General features: G+C 41.7%; 2 protein-coding genes across 2 annotated transcripts; both read left to right on the forward strand.

Moving 5' to 3' along the window:
* Nucleotides 1-1060: 1060 nt before the first annotated feature.
* On the forward strand, nt 1061-2458 carry LOC126184201 (keratin-associated protein 16-1-like). Its single transcript, XM_049926569.1, has one exon. It carries the CDS (start codon nt 1061-1063, stop codon nt 2456-2458), a length of 1398 nt encoding a protein of 465 aa, XP_049782526.1.
* Nucleotides 2459-2641: 183 nt separating this feature from the next.
* Nucleotides 2642-17844, forward strand: LOC126184202 (cell surface glycoprotein 1-like). Its single transcript, XM_049926570.1, has 3 exons — nt 2642-4935; nt 16435-16592; nt 17630-17844. The coding sequence occupies exons 1-3, from the start codon at nt 2642-2644 to the stop codon at nt 17842-17844; spliced, it is 2667 nt and encodes an 888-aa protein (XP_049782527.1).
* Nucleotides 17845-18662: the final 818 nt, after the last annotated feature.

The following is an 18662-nucleotide window of genomic DNA, read 5'->3' on the forward strand; positions in this document are numbered from 1 at the left end:
CGTGGAGGGTAAAAATCGTAGGGGGAGACCAAGAGATGAATACACTAAGCAGATTCAGAAGGATGTAGGTTGCAGTAGGTACTGGGAGATGAAGAAGCTTGCACAGGATAGAGTAGCATGGAGAGCTGCATCAAACCAGTCTCAGGACTGAAGACCACAACAACAACATTAAACATGTCTCAGAATTACACTCTAATAGAACTAAATTAGATGATAAATGAAAATGAAGTTTGTATTTTGAATATGTGTGTTACGAATAAGGCACTTACCTTCTTGAGAAGCATAATTGCCTGACATGTCACTATATCTTTCTTTTGAATTAGAGGCAAAACCGTAAGAAGCAATTCTTCAACTATTGGCAAATCCGTTTCGATAACATTTGCGAAGGATGAAGGACTTTGTACCCTATTAAGATAAAATCATGTGTAACAGTCAATATTGGTATACTTTTAATGTCAAATTGTAATAAAATCATGATACTTTACAAACTGAAATAAGGTTTATGCAAATTAACCCCAATTCTCTATGAGCATAGAGAGCCCACCTCCTCCTATATTTCTCCTCGTAATCCAAGATTCTGCCCATTCTTTCTTTCTTTGCTCATTGGCATGGGCTTAGCACCAAAACAACTAATAACTCTAGTTTGCACTGAATAAGTGCACTTGAAGTGGACATGTTTGTTCTGTACAACTGGCAGCAAGTCACGATACAATTTGCAGCTGACCTTACACTGTGTGAGAGGTTTTGCATCGGAGGTAACTGTCACCCTTTTCTGTTAACTGGCAGCCAAGTATACCATCTAGCAGACTTATGGCAAATCTTAACTCCCAGTAAGATGGGCTTAAGGTAAAGTTGTTCATAATGCAGGCTATTTCTGTTGTTGATGTTATATTTAAAATGCTGATACCATTTTCAAATGATACTTGATTATTCACAATATACAAGCTGTTACTAGTAGGCTTAGTTTTTAAAACATTTGTCTACAGGAATTTGTTGATAGAAACCTAATGTAATCCATTTTCCAACTTTTCCTCACCAAAGTCAGAAATTAGAGCAAAGAATGCTGTGTTTGCCAGCAGTGTCGTCGCCTGCCCTCGCCGAGTGTGCCAGCAGTGTCGTCGCCTGCCCTCGCCGAGTGTGCCAGCAGTGTCGTCGCCTGCCCTCGCCGAGTGTGCCAGCAGTGTCGTCGCCTGCCCTCGCCGAGTGTGCCAGCAGTGTCTTCGCCTGCCCTCGCCGAGTGTGCCAGCAGTGTCGTCTCCTGCCCTCGCCGAGTGTGCCAGCAGTGTCTTCGCCTGCCCTCGCCGAGTGTGCCAGCAGTGTCTTCGCCTGCCCTCGCCGAGTGTGCCAGCAGTGTCTTCGCCTGCCCTCGCCGAGTGTGCCAGCAGTGTCGTCGCCTGCCCTCGCCGAGTGTGCCAGCAGTGTCGTCGCCTGCCCTCGCCGAGTGTGCCAGCAGTGTCTTCGCCTGCCCTCGCCGAGTGTGCCAGCAGTGTCGTCGCCTGCCCTCGCCGAGTGTGCCAGCAGTGTCTTCGCCTGCCCTCGCCGAGTGTGCCAGCAGTGTCGTCGCCTGCCCTCGCCGAGTGTGCCAGCAGTGTCTTCGCCTGCCCTCGCCGAGTGTGCCAGCAGTGTCTTCGCCTGCCCTCGCCGAGTGTGCCAGCAGTGTCGTCGCCTGCCCTCGCCGAGTGTGCCAGCAGTGTCTTCGCCTGCCCTCGCCGAGTGTGCCAGCAGTGTCGTCGCCTGCCCTCGCCGAGTGTGCCAGCAGTGTCGTCGCCTGCCCTCGCCGAGTGTGCCAGCAGTGTCTTCGCCTGCCCTCGCCGAGTGTGCCAGCAGTGTCTTCGCCTGCCCTCGCCGAGTGTGCCAGCAGTGTCTTCGCCTGCCCTCGCCGAGTGTGCCAGCAGTGTCATCGCCTGCCCTCGCCGAGTGTGCCAGCAGTGTCTTCGCCTGCCCTCGCCGAGTGTGCCAGCAGTGTCTTTGCCTGCCCTCGCCGAGTGTGCCAGCAGTGTCTTCGCCTGCCCTCGCCGAGTGTGCCAGCAGTGTCTTCGCCTGCCCTCGCCGAGTGTGCCAGCAGTGTCTTCGCCTGCCCTCGCCGAGTGTGCCAGCAGTGTCTTCGCCTGCCCTCGCCGAGTGTGCCAGCAGTGTCGTCGCCAGCCCTCGCCGAGTGTGCCAGCAGTGTCGTCGCCTGCCCTCGCCGAGTGTGCCAGCAGTGTCTTCGCCTGCCCTCGCCGAGTGTGCCAGCAGTGTCGTCGCCTGCCCTCGCCGAGTGTGCCAGCAGTGTCTTCGCCTGCCCTCGCCGAGTGTGCCAGCAGTGTCGTCGCCTGCCCTCGCCGAGTGTGCCAGCAGTGTCGTCGCCTGCCCTCGCCGAGTGTGCCAGCAGTGTCGTCGCCTGCCGTCGCCGAGTGTGCCAGCAGTGTCGTCGCCTGCCCTCGCCGAGTGTGCCAGCAGTGTCGCCCGCCCCTGGTGAGAGTGCCAGCACTGTCGCCCACCCACATTGAGTGCAGCAACACGAGTACTGTCGCCCGTGCAGTGCATACCAACACTGTCACCTGTGCTGCATGCTAAAACTTGTCTACTGGGCCCAGTGCACCAAAACTGTGTGCTAAAAATATCACCTGTGCCGAGTGTGCCAATGCAGTCACCCACGCCAATGCAGTCACCCGTGCCAAGTGCTCCACCGCAGTCGCTTGCACCGCACTCGCCAACACAGTCACCCGCTCCAAGCATGCCTACTGAGTTGCCCCCACTGAGCATGCCAATGCAGTCACCCGTGCCAAGTGCTCCACCGCAGACACTTGCACTGCACTCGCCAGCACAGTCGTCCGCTCCAAGCATGCCTACTGAGTTGCCCCCACCGAGCTTGCCAATAGAGTCACCCGTGCCAAGTGCTCCACCGCAGTCACTTGCACCGCACTCGCCAGCACAGTCGCCCGCTCCAAGCATGCCTACTGAGTTGCCCCCACTGAGCATGCCAATGCAGTCACCCGTGCCAAGTGCTCCACCGCAGTCACTTGCACTGCACTTGCCAGCACAGTCGTCCGCTCCAAGCATGCCTACTGAGTTGCCCCCACCGAGCATGCCAATGGAGTCACCCGTGCCAAGTGCTCCACCGCAGTCGCTTGCACCGCACTCGCCAGCACAGTCGCCTGCTCCAAGCATCCCTACTGAGTTGCCCCCACTGAGCATGCCAATGGAGTCACCCGTGCCAAGTGCTCCACCGCAGTCACTTGCACCGCACTCGCCAGCACAGTCACCCGCTCCAAGCATGCCTACTGAGTTGCCCCCACTTAGCATGCCAATGGAGTCACCCGTGCCAAGTGCTCCACCGCAGTCACTTGCACCGCACTCGCCAGCACAGTCGCCCGCTCCAAGCATGCCTAGTGAGTTTCCCCCACTGAGCATGCCAATAGAGTCACCCGTGCCAAGTGCTCCACCACAGTCGCTTGCACCGCACTCGCCAGCACAGTCGCCCGCTCCAAGCATGCCTACTGAGTTGCCCCCACTGAGCATGCCAATGGAGTCACCCGTGCCAAGTGCTCCACCGCAGTCGCTTGCACCGCACTCGCCAGCACAGTCGCCCGCTCCAAGCATGCCTAGTGAGTTTCCCCCACTGAGCATGCCAATAGAGTCACCCGTGCCAAGTGCTCCACCACAGTCGCTTGCACCGCACTCGCCAGCACAGTCGCCCGCTCCAAGCATGCCTACTGAGTTGCCCCCACTGAGCATGCCAATGGAGTCACCCGTGCCAAGTGCTCCACCGCAGTCGCTTGCACCGCACTCGCCAGCACAGTCGCCCGCTCCAAGCATGCCTACTGAGCTGCCCCCACTGAATATGCCAAAAGAGTTGTCCACACCAAGCACGCCAACAGAGTCGCCCGCGCCTAGCATGCCAACAGAGTCGCCAGCACTGAGCATGCCGACGGAGTTGCTCGCACCGAGCATGCCAATAGAGTTGTCCATACCGAGCACGCCAACAGAGTCGCCCGCACCGAGCACGCCAACGCAATCACCCGTGTCGAGCACACTGTTGCTGTCATCCTCACCAATGTTATCACCCTTGCCAAGTGTGACAAAGCTGTCTCCAGTGCCATCACTGTCTCCAGAGCCATCGCTGTCTCCGGTGCCATCGCTGTCTCCGGAGCCGTCGCTGTCTCCGGAGCCGTCGCTGTCTCCAGTGCCGTCACTGTCTCCAGAGCCGTCGCTGTCTCCAGAGTTGTCACTGTCTCCAGTGCCGTCGCTCTCTCCAGAGCTATCGCTGTCCTCGGAGCCATCGCTGTCTCCAGTGCCCTCGCTGTCTTCAGTGTCGAGGCTGTCACCTGCACCATCACTTCCGCTTGTGCTGAGCGCACCGTCATTGTCGCCCACGCTGAGGGCCCTGCCACTGTCGCCCTCAGTGAGTGCACCATCTCAGTCATCCACTTTAAGTGCACCTACACTGTCACCCATGCTGAGCGCACCGACACTGTCACCTGCAGTGAGCATGCCAAGACTGTCGCCCGTGATGAGTGTGTCAATGCTGTCACATTCACCGAGCATGCCATCACTGTCACCCGCGCTGAGTGCGCCAGCACTGTCACCCGCACCAGGACTGTCTCCCCTGCCGTGTGCGCCAATGATGTCACCTGCATTGTCCGCTACCACTGTTGCCTGCACTGAGCACGCCAAGTCTCACAATGGTGTCACCTGTGCCAATACTGTCACTCATACCGATGCTGTCGCCCATGCTGAGCGTGACAGTGCTGTCGCCTGTGCAGAGTGGGTCAACGCAGTCGCCCGCAGTGAGCATATCAATGCTGTCACTCGCACTAAGTGCACCAACACTGTCATCCGCACTGAGCCCGCCAGCACAGTTGCCCACGCAGAGAGCACCTCCACTGTCACTCGTGCCGAGCGTGACAGCACTGTCACTCGGGCCAAGTGCACCAACACTGTCGCCCGTGCCAGGTGCGTCAAGTCTGTTGTCCGTGCTACGTGTGTCAACACTGTTGCCAGCGCCAAGCACACCGACAGTGTCACGTGCGCCGAGTACACCAACAGTGTCACCCGTGCTGAGTGGATGAACATTGCCCACAGATTGTTGAATTGCAGAATGTACTACCTTCTGTTGCTCCTCCTCTGCCTTCTTGTTCTCTTTCTTGCTCTCCTTCTTTTTCTTTTCTGATTGCCCACAGATTGTTGAATTGCAGAATGTACTACCTTCTGTTGCTCCTCCTCTGACTTCTTGTTCTCTTTCTTGCTCTCCTTCTTTTTCTTTTCTGCAGTGACCAGTGCTGATCCTTTGTTGACCAGCATACAAACAGCATGTGGGAAGATTCCCAAGAAATGTAACCAGCCACACTTTGCCTTCATGCCACAGCATTTGGATGCTGTCAGTAGCCAGGATGAGTGCTTTAGCTCATACTGAGTCCACAAAGCCACATCGTGTACAGCTCTTTATGTAAATCTAATCGTTTGTATTGGCATGCACGTAATATGTGACATTAAATTCATTTCAGTTGCATTTGCCCTTCTTGGTGGTGTGATTTTGACAGATATATGGGTAACTATCTTCAGATGTAAAGGCTGTAAATTATTAATTAGTATTTTCTGTTCTGAATTGTCCATGGAAGTATAAGATTTGGTGCTTGTTATGAACGATCTCACAGATGATTAATCGTTGTACTTGTAAATGGTGTAGGATGGAGAAAACCAGTGTGTTACATGGTCGATTAGACGTTTGATCCAAATAAGATTAATTAATTGAAATAGTTTGTTGTAGGACTTTCTGGATTTAATTGATTACCAAATTCACTTTTGTTTTTGTATGTTTTCATTCATGCTCACACAGGGTGGTCAGAATCAGTACGAAAAGCTGGTAAGGTTGTTACAAGGTAGGTTGTTCTGAGAAGTAATTGTTAAAGTAAAAGTTCTATACCTTGCACTGTGTCTGAGTCAATTAGCATTGAAGTTTGGGAATCAGGCTGTTGCATGCATAAATTCAAGTGGCTCTCCAGTTACAATTGTATCAGTTGTCCTCGTAGTGCGGGTGATTGCTTATGAGACTACCGTTCCATGTCCAATTTTTGTTTCACTCTCTTGTTCACTTTTAGGAAACCAAACAAAGAAAACATTTGGTGACACCATCTGTGGCGGGCTGCATTGCATTTGCAATGGCCTGATTGGCTAACTTCAGTGCTATTTAACTCAGAAATGGCACAGTTTTTCTTAACTATTATTTCCCAGCACAACCTACGCTGCAACATTTACAAGTTTTTCAGACTCTTTTTGACCACCCTGTATAATGATTTTGTTTCATACATATATTCTTTGCATTATTTTTTTTAAGAAAATCTTTAGTGTCATGATATTTACTAAACTTCATTATAAAAGAATTTTCCTGCATATTGTTATGAGTTGTCTGATAATCAGTAGTTTTCATTAAATATTTTCCATCAATAATGTTGGTGTTTCATTTATCAATCATAGTTGTATGTACTTAATTACTTGTCAGTTTGTGTTTGTTCATGTGTGGCATCCAACAATGATTTTATTACCAGAGGTCAAGATATTTCTGTTCAATCTTTTCACCTCCACTTATCCTCTCCTGTTGCTTGTGATTTTATGTTTGCATTCATTTTTCTGTGGTAATTTGTGCTATCATGATGTATTTTAATATACTCTTCTTCAGAGTGAACTAACGGAAAAGTCTGACCTCATGTTAAAACCTTGTTAAATTTTTTATTTATTAATTTAGTTCATTTAGTAGCAGGGAAACTTTGTGTTGCCCAGGTATTTACTTATAGCTGTGTGTTCATACCTTGAATTCTCTCATCAGTGAAGCAGTGAAGCTACACTTTTTTTGTCATTGTGTTACAGTGTTTTGCAAGGCAAAGCACTAGATTGGTAATTATTGTATACATAACATGTCAACATTTATGCCTTGCTCCTGCTGCTCTGGACTCAGATCATGTAAGACTTTAAAGGTCAAACAGACATTCCTGCACTGAAAGTTGTTTTCAATCCAACACTGAGTTTGCAGTCTGCTTTGCTGATATGAGCTCTCGAAAACAATTACACTGTTATCCCTAAGGTAACTAAATATTGTGATGATAAATTATGGGTCATGATAAATTATCCTTCATGTCACCCAAACAAAACATTATCATCAAATATAGAGAGACCAACTGAAAACTTGATAAAAAGTAAAATGTCAAGCTCAATAGGATCTTCTTGCCCTAAAGAAAAAATTAAACTTTTGAGTTAACAGTTAAATTCCAAAATTAATCAGGGTCATTTCTCGTCAAGCCTTTTATTTCAACCACTAATTAAGAGATTACTGATTATGCTGCCTTTGCACATTGAAAACACTATAGCTCTTTAAAATTTTCTCAGTGAGCAGGCCAAACATCAAAATATTCTCAAGATCATATGTTTCTGATAAACATGCAGAAATCAAATTTTCCATTTCCTTTAACAAATTAACAATGACAAATACTACAAACAAAATATACTAATTTCAATATTATTACAAAAATTTAAGTCTAACACCTGGATAAAGCCAATTAAGTTTAAAAATATTTTTTCCTTAAGAAACTAGGTACCTTAGGAAACAATTAACTCAACAATAATTGTGATACATTAACTATAAATTTATTGTAAATCTACCTAAGTTGAGAAAGTAAATAAATACTAAAATTTTGATAAACTGTGAAACAAGAGGAACAATAAACCAAATTCACTTTTATGAATTTAACCTAATATTTCATAACCCACCTCCACTACAATTAAACTATAATGTGCAATATCAGTTATGCAAAATATACTCAGACAAAAAATTGAATAAAATTATTTCTGTTAAATAATATCCTGATTTGCACTGAAAAATTTTCAGTTCTTACAACATACACGCTTAATCGAGCATGACATAAAAAATAACTATCTGTAGAAAAAAAACATATGTAAGTTAAATAAGGAAAAATTACCCAGATAGCTAAAGAAGTTATTAAAGCAAAACAGGAGAAAAATAATAATGCAAATAATTTGACATAACTGGAATCTGCAAAATGCCACAGCAGATATAATTGCATCACAATAATGTTGAGGAATACCAACAATACCTACCTCATTAGGATCTTTTTGAATTCTAACATAACCTAAAATCTTTTCATTGTAATAAAGTTAAAAAAGGCTACACTAATTGAAACACAAATAACTAGAAGATGATAATTCAAAATAAATATGAATAAATCATAAAGTATGAATGTGACTTGTAGATGATAAACTTGCTTGTCATTTGTTTCAACGGTTTGCAAGGCAGAGTAGTAGATCACTTATTATTTTATGCATAGTATTCTTTCTAAATATGTAGAAAATGCACACAATAAGTACTAGAGGTGTAACATCTCAGCATTCATGCCTTGAACCTATTGAAAGAAAAATTGTAAAATATTTTGATACACTATTCCAAACATGTACATTTTCTGCATCATTATCATGCAATTAGGTCAACATGTGACAGTCTTATATATTGTGGACTGACCTCAACTAGGCCAGAGTTAGAAATACGCTGTCCTAATATCCATATATTTTGACAAATGTTCCACATAAAAATTAGAATTTTTAAACTTACAATAGAAAACTTGAAAGTTTACTAGTGACTGCAATGTAAAAAAGAATCACATTTTTGTGATTTGTCAGTAACAATTTTCTCTGCCAATGATCTGCAAAATGCCACAGCTGAAGTACATTTGTTGTACTAAATGCAATTTGAAGTGACTGTATATTTTTGTCCCTGTGAATTTAAACTGTGGCTGTAAGTGTTACAAGATTTTTATGACATGGCCAAGAATTCTAGAAGGCAGAGTGCTTTGCCCAAACTGGAAGAAAATTGTCAAGTATTAAAATTTAACATTTTCCTTTCCCATTTTTACAGCTTTTGATGAATCTACCACAACATATTTCTGCACAGAACATATACTTGTGAACACATGGTCCAATTTTTATGGCTGATTCTTAAAGCAAACCGTATCAAATAGTTAAAAATATACCACCAGACTTATCATAGAGCATGAATGTTTGCAGCAGGGTTCCGAAGTTTTTTTGAATGTAATCAGGATTTTTTTTATGAGGTCTAGATAAAACACACATAGGCATACAAATCAGAATACAGTGTAAGAATGCACTGCACTTTCCCTTATTGATAATTCTGCTTGCTTTTCAACTTCCTTAGTAGGATTTTCCCTTCTTCCCCATCAAGAAAATGCCTAACTGTAGGTAAACAAATGAGTAAGTCATCTTCACCATTAATTCAGCTATTAATGTAGCCATTGACAAACAGTTTCTCTTAGCTCGCCAAGTCTTCATCAAGAGGCTGAAAATTCTTTCTGGAGCGGCATGAAATGAAGTACAGAAAATACAAAACAGACAGCTTCGAACAGGTTTTCACAGTTTTCATAATGATGAAAGAATTTCATCCACTTCTCAGACTTCAGCTCAAAAAAGTTCTCCCCTTCTTCCTTGAGAAAGGTGTTTAATTGCACATATCATTAGAACATCAAATCCTCATCTATATGAGGTTCAGATCGAGAAATCACTTCTATGACTTCTGAAAGTGAACACTGTGTCCCTGTTAATGAAAATGGTTTGAAACCTTTGTAAACACTCTCTTCAAAGTTAAATCATTTGACAAGACAGTGTGTACTATGCTGCAAGTAATCAGCCACTTCTCTTTTGAATGTTTTGACATGATCATCATTTGCAGACTTCAAGATGACTGAGGGCGTGACAGAGCCAAAATGATCTTCCTTTCTTTGTTTCAGAGAAGTTACAAAGTGGATCATAGTCAGATTTGTCTGTCATAAGTGCATCATCAGATTGAAACTTCGCATTTAATGATGCAAAATAACCATCAATGTTCATTGTAAAGCCCTGATATGCCAAAAATAATGCGAGGCCTGAGTGTCTCCTGGTGTATACAATGTTCAAATAACTTATGAAAATGCAGCCTTGTGACATCATCGACAACTGATGATATTTCAACAGGAGCACAACCTACCATTTTCAAGGCAAAACTTCAGCAAGTAAGTGCTATGTAAGGGAATTTAAAACCTCTGTTATCAGAGAAACTCTGGAAAGATAACACTCACACTCACTGTAAACACTAGTGCCATCATAAACCAAAGATGTCAGATTGTAAGAAACTGAAACACTTGCAGCCATCTTTAGGATGTCATTTATTGTGTAGCTGCCAGTTTTGGCATTTCAATGCACCATCTTCAGGCCTTAATTGATGCTGAAGGGTTTATACAATTGATGGTTGTAGAGGTGACATTACAGTTGTAGGTAGTCTGCATAAACCAGTTACATTGGCCACTGATGCATCGTATATATGGTTCATGATAACCCCTTCAGCATCGACTAAGGCCTGAAGATGGCACATTGAAGTGCCGAAACTGGTAGCTACACAATAAATGGCACCTTAAGGACAGCTGTATGTGTTTCATTTTCTTACAATAGTGAATGGCCGTAGTCCTCCAGACCTCCACCCACAAGGATGGACATACAAGAAGATGACTGACGTCAGAAGTTATCGATAGTAAAATTAATTATGAACAGATGAGGTAGCATAAACTCTGTCTCTCTGTTTTTTGACAAGGGAGAGAGGAGGATTTCATGCAGAATTCAAACAAAACTACCATCACTATTTATAAGGTTATTTGCCAATTTAATTTCAACAGTTTCCTTAATAACAATATCCCAATAGTTGGACATGCAAGCAAGAATCTCCATGTTATTATATGCCATGGGATGGCCAGTGCCAAGACAAGATGTGCCAAGACAAGGTTCTGCAATGTCAGATTTCCTCGGCTGTTGTACACATGTGTGCTGCTTATGCACCGGTCCTCCACAGTCCTGATAATGTGACTAATGTATGACATGCCACAACTGCAAGGAATGTGGCAGACACCTGCCTTATGCCAACTGAAATCATCCTTTTGGAATCAAAAGGGACGCTGATCTTAGATGGTGGTTGAAAAACATACTTCACACATTTCCCCAAAATGTGACAAATAATGTTTGACATGCCTCATATCTGAGCAGGACTGATGTACTGAGCATAAGCATCACACCCGCTTACAACTGCTGAGGAAATCTGTCATTGCAGAACCTTATCTTGGCACTGGCTATCCCATGGAATATAACAAAATGGGGATTCTGGCATGCACATCCAACTACTGGGATATTGCTATTAAGGAAGCTGTTGAAATTAAATTGGCAAATAACTTTGTAATTAGAGATGGTGGTCTTGTTTAAATTCTGCATGAAATCCTCCTCACTCCCTTGTCAAAAAACAGGGGGACAGAGTTTATGTTACCACATCTGTTTGTTATTGGACGTGAGTCATCTCTGGTTTGTGATGATGCTAGTTTTCACACACACACACACACACACACACACACACACGGGGAGAGAGAGAGAGAGAGAGAGAGAGAGAGAGAGAGAGAGAGAGAGAGAGAGAGACAGAGCCTGTCTCCCCAGATGCACTGAGAACTGGGATTTTAAATTCCTTTGCACAGCACTTACTTGCTGCAGTTTTGCCTCGAAAATGACAGAGTGTGTGCCTGTTGAAATATCAGCAGCTGTCGATGACGTCACCCTGCATGGCAAAAATAATTCATCTTCAAGAAAATCTCTGAGTATCTTTAGTGTGTACTCTTCCGAAAGGAAGTAAGATTTGATTGATTTAAAGTTTATCATTATTCACTGTAGGGCCAGAGCGAGAGAGCCAGCTATGCTATGTCGTTTAAAATCTCCTACCATTCAATGTCTATCCAAGCAAAAAAAGTCCTTTAGTTCACCAAGTCCTTTAGTAGATTAGTGGAATCCATTATCTATCCTAATAAGTACCTAATAAGTAATTGCTGCTTGGTTTTTGATGTTATTCAAGAGAGGACAGTTACATACCTCTGCAGTTGAGTTTGGATTTACTTTCCATAGCTTGACTTATATACTTTTATTCTTTCCAAAATTAGCGGTTGCATTATCAGCAAAAAAATTGCTGACATTCTTCAGTGGTGAAGATGCTTTGGTAAGCTCACTTTTTATTTCAGCTGCAACTGAGTCAGACATACAGGTGTGTTCTTCACAAGAAAAGTAACATACCACAAGTGCAAAGGTTTTACTGTGTTATTTGTTGGATGCATCCAAAGAAACAGAATAATAAACAGAATTGTCCAACTGCTTAATTGTTTGCTCTATTGAATATGGATCCAGTATTGTCAAAAGCATTTTCATTGCCTCCTGTTTCCACTTTTATATTTTTTCAGATATTTTTCAATTTAGAAACAAATGTGGGAGAAAACTGTCGCAGCAGCCCCAGAAACATAACCATGGCTATGTTGAATTGAGTGCAACACAAAGGATGCTTCTGCAGCTATTACTTTTTTCTTTTTCTGGGTTTCTGGTTACCATGGGAGGTAAAAAGAGAACTTACCTTCATTTGCATTTTCAAGGCTGACTGTTGAATAGAAGTTCTGTGTGTTGCAGTGTTTGCATGTTTTTTACGTCATTTTCGCCTCAATGAGAAACACAGAAATATGAGGAGCACACAGTACGGTGAACATTATGATAATCTTTACCTTTACAAAATAATGAGAAAACTTTTCACCCTGCACTAGGGAACTTAGTTTTCAATTTTTGTTTCTTTTCAGCACTGACACTTCTTTTATTTTGCTGTCTAATGTTGAATCCGTATTTGTAAAAATGGTTCACATAGGAAACTACACAACACTACTTAGTTGTTTTTGCAGAGAATCACTAAGCACTATTATGATCATTTTCTGACTTGCTACTCAAAAATGTTGGCTGTTGAGTCAATTTTGCAAATGTAGCTCTCTGACTAAAACTAAAAGCATAATTTTAAGTTCCAGTAACTTTTACAAGATTGCATCTCAGTTTTAAACCTATGCTGAACAATTTAAAGTGGAGACCATAATATATGGTTTATTGTCCATTTTTGTGTGATTGTGATTTTTTCCTTTCCTGACAAGGTTTAATCAAGAGTTGGACTGGCAACTGGAAATTCGGAATAATCCTGCCTAATCCAATATACCTGACAGCCTTTATATGCAGGGGGATGTATGTATGTATATTGAATTATTCATTCTGTACCTTATCGCCCTTGCAGGACATTGGTCTGGTGCACATTTATTTTTTAAAATTAGTCTGATGTGCATTGTCTATATAAGATTCAGGAAAACCAGTGATCACTTTAGTTTCAATAATTTCTTTTTCGAATACTTTTCTCTGTAAATATTTTATTTTCCTAGACACAGACTTGCGTGATATCTTAAAGTGTGTTATCAGACCTGGAGAAAGTGGAATATCTCTTGGACTTTTATTGTTCGCTGCATCTAGAGCCCAGTCATACAGGATAACATCAGTAACACTAAATGATTTTTGTCTGTCTGTAGAAAAAAATGTCATGTATCTCAAATTTAACGTTGCAACTTTGTTTTTCTCGGAACACTGTTTGCATTTACATGGTCCAAAATGAAATCGTTTTGACAACTACTGACATGTGAACATTTGTCACCTTTGTTTAACCAATATGCAGTCTTTTTTTTTCAACTGATAGGACATCATTAGTTTCTAACTTTTCTTTTGGATATAATTGATTGTTAGATTTAGCATATCAGTTGAAGTTCCTTCAGGAATATACTTCTCTTGTGTTCTTTTTTCGTTAAAAGATTTGCACTAAGTAAGTTAAACTGTTTTCTCACTTGTTTATTAATTATTTAAAATTTCACCTAAAAGTTCAACCATTGTTTCACAGTTCAGATAATCTTTGCATGTATTTTCTGTTCACTGCTTTAGTTAGTAATTGTTGTAGCCCTCTGCAGTAAGCAGCTAAACATTTTCTGAGTTCTCCATCACCTGTACAGGGAGATTCAAAATACAAAATATTTTTAAGCTTTATCTTTTGTGGAGAATGATGTATTACAGCAATTAAAAGAAACTTGCAAAAAGTGCTAGCTCCTGTTTATAACTCAGCCGTGAATAATTTTCTTTTTAATTGCCCAGTAAGACTGCAGAATATTTTCATTCATGCTCATCATGCTATCTGAGGTATTAGCTGTCTAATATCATCTAAAGCTATCATCTGCATCTACCCATTTCGTACTTTTACTTACTCCACAAGGAGTGGGTGTGGGAATTATCACCAACCTCCTTGTGCTGGTCCTTTCTGGTATGAATTGGCAGTTAAAAATTTGGCATGCTGGTTTTTACATTATGTTAATTGCAAGAGACAAAAAAGTAGAACATGTTTGAATTTGGCACATCAGACAGTTTTCTTGTTTGATTAGTGTTATTGTAGAAATGCTCTCCTTTTTGCTTTTTTCTTCTGAGTACTTAGCAAGTTGTTTCCTACTTACATGTCTGCAGCTCAACACTTCTATTTAGTGAGCAATGATCTTGCCTCATATACATAAATGTTTCCACATTATTCACACAAAATTTCCTAGAATGATTTTCTCCTATCAGCCATGTAGTCCTTTTGCAGAGCAAAAGAATGTTGTTCAAGTACCATTTAATATTAGTTATTAATTTGAAGTAAAGTCTCTGGTTGTAAGTATCGTGGCGTCAGCTGTGTTAGTTATAGATATACTACGTGTTAGTGAATTTTGAAAATTTGTGCCTGACTGGTACTCAAACCAGGATTTCCCACTTATTGCAAGCTGTCGCCTCAACCATGTCATCTATCTGTGCATGCCTTCCAGACTGATCCAAACTTTCACATTTCACCATGTCTGCATCTCTATACCATATCCCCTACCTTCACCACAGCACAGCTTTTCCCTGTATTCCAGCACCAGTAAAAATGAGACTATGGGGGATTGAGACCAATGATATTATTGTAGATGTATATAATGTGACGTGGAATTTTGGGCCAGTCTAGGAGGTGTGCGTGGATAGTGGAAGTGGTTAGGGCTACCACTCACTCTAAGGGGGAAATCTGGATGCAAGCCATGGTGCCACACATATTTTCACCTGTCATTGATAGATAGTATATCCACACCTAACACAGCTGGTACCAAGATATCTGTTGTCAGCAAATTTATTTATAATTAATTTTGGATGGCTGCCAATTGTCATTAATGTCTGATCATCCAGACATGCAAGTATATGTTAGTTATACTTTAAAGCAGAAGGTTTTGGCAACACACTATAAAAAAGAAAAGTATCAAGCTTAAGTATCAAGAAAGATCAAAAGGGAACTAATGAAAACAACTAGAAGTCATCCTTTTTATGAAAGCCTTAAATAGTATATGGAAGACAAATGTGACAGATAATAAATCCATACTTATACTGCTCTGGGCTTGCAGCTACAGGGTGACCCAAAAGTCTTTTAACATTTCAAAATTCCATACTTCACAGAATAATATAGGTAGTGAGGTAAGCTGGCCGTAGTTCTAGGTGCTTCAGTCTGGAACTGAGCGACCGCTACGGTCGCAGGTTTGAATCCTGCTTCGGGCATGGATGTGTGTGATGTCCTTAGGTTAGTTAGGTTGAAGTAGTTCTAAGTTCTAGGGGACTGATGACCTCAGATGTTAAGTCCCATAGTGCTCAGAGCCATTTGAACCATTTATCAGTGAGGTAAAAATGAAGATACACATAGTTGAAATGATGTGAGGTTTTACTGAAAAAAAAAAACCCAAAATGACCAACAGACAGAGCTTCATGTGGTACAAAACAATAACTAGTGTAATTATTCATGTTTAGCAAAGATGATGTTCTTTATAACAAATGTTCACCATGTTGGCTGTCGGTCATCAACAGTACTGAAGTCAAGGGACAATGTTGTGAATAGCACTGTACAGCATATCGGTAGGTATAGTGAGAGATTTCAGTTGGATATTGCCTTTTAGCATCCCTAATGAAGTTGTATGTCTGCAGTAGACTTGCGATCTCAGGTAACCCCACAACTAGTAATTACACTGATTGAGGTCTCGGGAACTTGGTGGCTAAGCATGATGGATGTAGTGGCTCAGCACGCAATCCTCACCAAATGATGTGTGCAAGAGGTCTTTCACATGTGTAGCAATATTGGGTGGAGCACCATCCTGCATAAAAGTTGTGCCTTCCGGCATGTGTTTTATCAGCCAGGCTAGGGTGCTCTGACTACCTCTCCAACTAAAGCTCATGTTATACACAATTCTCTTGCAGCATCACTGATGCATTGTTGTCCAGCACTATCTGTTATCCAGTTTTTGCAATCTTTTTTTGTTCCAATGAAACCCACATCATTTCAGGCATGTGTGTCAATTTCTGCCTCTCTACCTAGATTATTCTATGAATTAGTGCATTTGCAAATGTTGACAGACTTTTGGGTTACCCTATAAATTGAATGTGGGGTTGGAGCCTGATGAATTTACAACAAAACGTTGTTTATAATTTTTGCAGATGCTTGCTATATGACAAAAGAGATTCTGGTGTTAAATGTTCACATTTTGCTTCAGTAAGGGCAAATCTATTCAACAGAATAACAAACAGACTAGACAAACCGACAGACTTTAGCATGAAAGGTGGCTTAAATATTCTTCCTAAAGGAAGATTTGCAAGTGAATTATCAAATTAAAATCAACATACTTATTGTCCTGCTTTGTAAGTATAATTGTCAAACGCATTATTTTTTTATATTACAACAGTTGTATCACATGGATTCCAGTGAGAATGGTCTCTGGGATATGGTAAGAAGTTGAGGATGTACATTTCATCTAAGTGCAATACAATGAAATGACTTTACATTACAGTATTGCAGTGCTATTTCTAATTACACAGTAACCTAAAACATTGAATTTAAATTCCGCCTTTGAAGGTACCAATGGGATAGGAGGACTTGCATGATAAAAAGTCCTTTAATACTATCATAAACTCTACTACAATGTCTAAATGACATTTAATGTGCTCTGGTAGGTTGCTGAATACATGTGTACACATTGTACACATGTATATGGTTCCTTTCTGTGCTAATGATAAACCTTTTTGACTTCTTTGTAGAGATTGTTTTTGGTCCTATTGTTATGTTCCCTGCATTTCACTGCTTTTCATGACTAGAGAAATGTGGCTAATGACAAAGGAGATTAACATTTTAGAGGCGAGTGACGTAGCTCCTATGTTCCACAGATTTACTCCAAGAAGATGAGCAACGCAGGACCCACATGGCCCATTTCTTACATGTGTAAATGTATCCCATTTGTTTTATGCGTGTTGTCTGTATAAGGATAGTCTATGATGCTTGTAATACCACAGAAAAAATACAGTTGGCAGCTCCTGTCACTCGTACTGGTGGGAAAGGAATGTTACTTACTTCGGAGCATTCCGATTCATCTTGTTACCAAGTGGAACACCTCACTAGGTCACACACAGAGTACAGGGTCTTGATTGTTGTCTATGTTGTCGGTTTCACACTTTGTATTTGTCTTCAAGATGGTCTTATTTAATGATGTGAGAGAGTTTTTGTTGAATGATAGTGACTCAGAGCTTGATGAACAAATTTCTTGTTTTGAAAGCAGTGATGGTAAGCTATTGATTTGTTGCATTTTTTCAATAAGTGTATTGTACACCTGAAAGCTAATTTGTATGATTTATGCTGTAGAAGAAGAAGAAGAAGAAGAAGAAGAAGAAGAAGACATTTCTAATGATGAAGTGTCAGGGAGACCTCAAGATAAAACTGCTGCTGCTGATAATATATCAGAGATACCTCTTTCTCAACCTATCAATCTGCTTCTTTCAGATGGTCAGTGGACAGATGATGGCATTACTGCTTCACAGCTTCTAGTTCTTGGAGAATCACATGGAATTCAAATTTAGGTTGACCAGAACTCTTCTATGTTTGTTTGTTAACATACTTTTCAGATGAACTGCTGAAGCTGCAAAAACGAGAGACAAACAGGTATGCTAGAACAATTACTGAAAACCTAAATGCTACAGGCAACCTGAAGCAGCTCTCAGTTTGGCATAAGTGGAGTACTGTGAAACTCAGTGAACTGTATAAGTTTTTTGTGTGGTTTTACATGTGTGCCTTGTTAGAAAACGGAAATTAACCAACCATTCTTCTACGAATTCTGCTCTGCACACTTCCTTTGTAGGAAAGTATTAATCAAGACATTGTTTTCAGCCAATTCTGTGAATTTTATGTCTCATAGATAATGGAACTTTAATTTTAAAAAATCGAGAACCACACAATCCTATTCACAGGGTAAGACTGACCTTTGATATATTAATGGCAAATGTGAAAGAATGTACAAACCAGATGAAAATTTTACTATTGATGAAGTAATTGGCCCATTTCAAGGCAGTCTTAGTTTCAAGGTCTACACGAAAAATAAGCCTAACAAATATGGCATAAACTTTTAATGTCATGTGAAAGTGGATATATTTTGAAATATGAAATATATCCTGGTAGTCAGGCAAATGCCAATAACAGCATTTTTCATGTAGTAAACAGACTGTGTGAAAGTTTCTATGGAAAGGACATACTCTATGCAAATGATCATTTTTACATTAGCCCTAATCTACTCGATCAATTATGGAAAGAAACTAAGGCACACTGGGTACAGTAATTGAAAATAAAAAAGGACTGGCTAAAGATCTGGTAGCCCAAAGACTGGAGAAAAAGATAAGTTTCA

Source organism: Schistocerca cancellata, chromosome 4 (assembly GCF_023864275.1).
Source record: "Schistocerca cancellata isolate TAMUIC-IGC-003103 chromosome 4, iqSchCanc2.1, whole genome shotgun sequence".
Taxonomy (NCBI): Eukaryota; Metazoa; Arthropoda; class Insecta; order Orthoptera; family Acrididae; genus Schistocerca; species Schistocerca cancellata.

What these genes read in the sequence shown, in the direction of transcription:
- LOC126184201 (XM_049926569.1), top strand. Translation starts at nt 1,061, where the DNA reads ATGCTGTGTTTGCCAGCAGTGTCGTCGCCTGCCCTCGCCGAGTGTGCC.
- LOC126184202 (XM_049926570.1), top strand. Translation starts at nt 2,642, where the DNA reads ATGCAGTCACCCGTGCCAAGTGCTCCACCGCAGTCGCTTGCACCGCAC. An exon ending in AACACTGTCGCCCGTGCCAG is followed by an intron (nt 4,936 to 16,434) that starts GTGCGTCAAGTC and finishes TAATTTTTGCAG; the next exon opens with ATGCTTGCTATATGACAAAA. An exon ending in TCCTAAAGGAAGATTTGCAA is followed by an intron (nt 16,593 to 17,629) that starts GTGAATTATCAA and finishes TTTATGCTGTAG; the next exon opens with AAGAAGAAGAAGAAGAAGAA.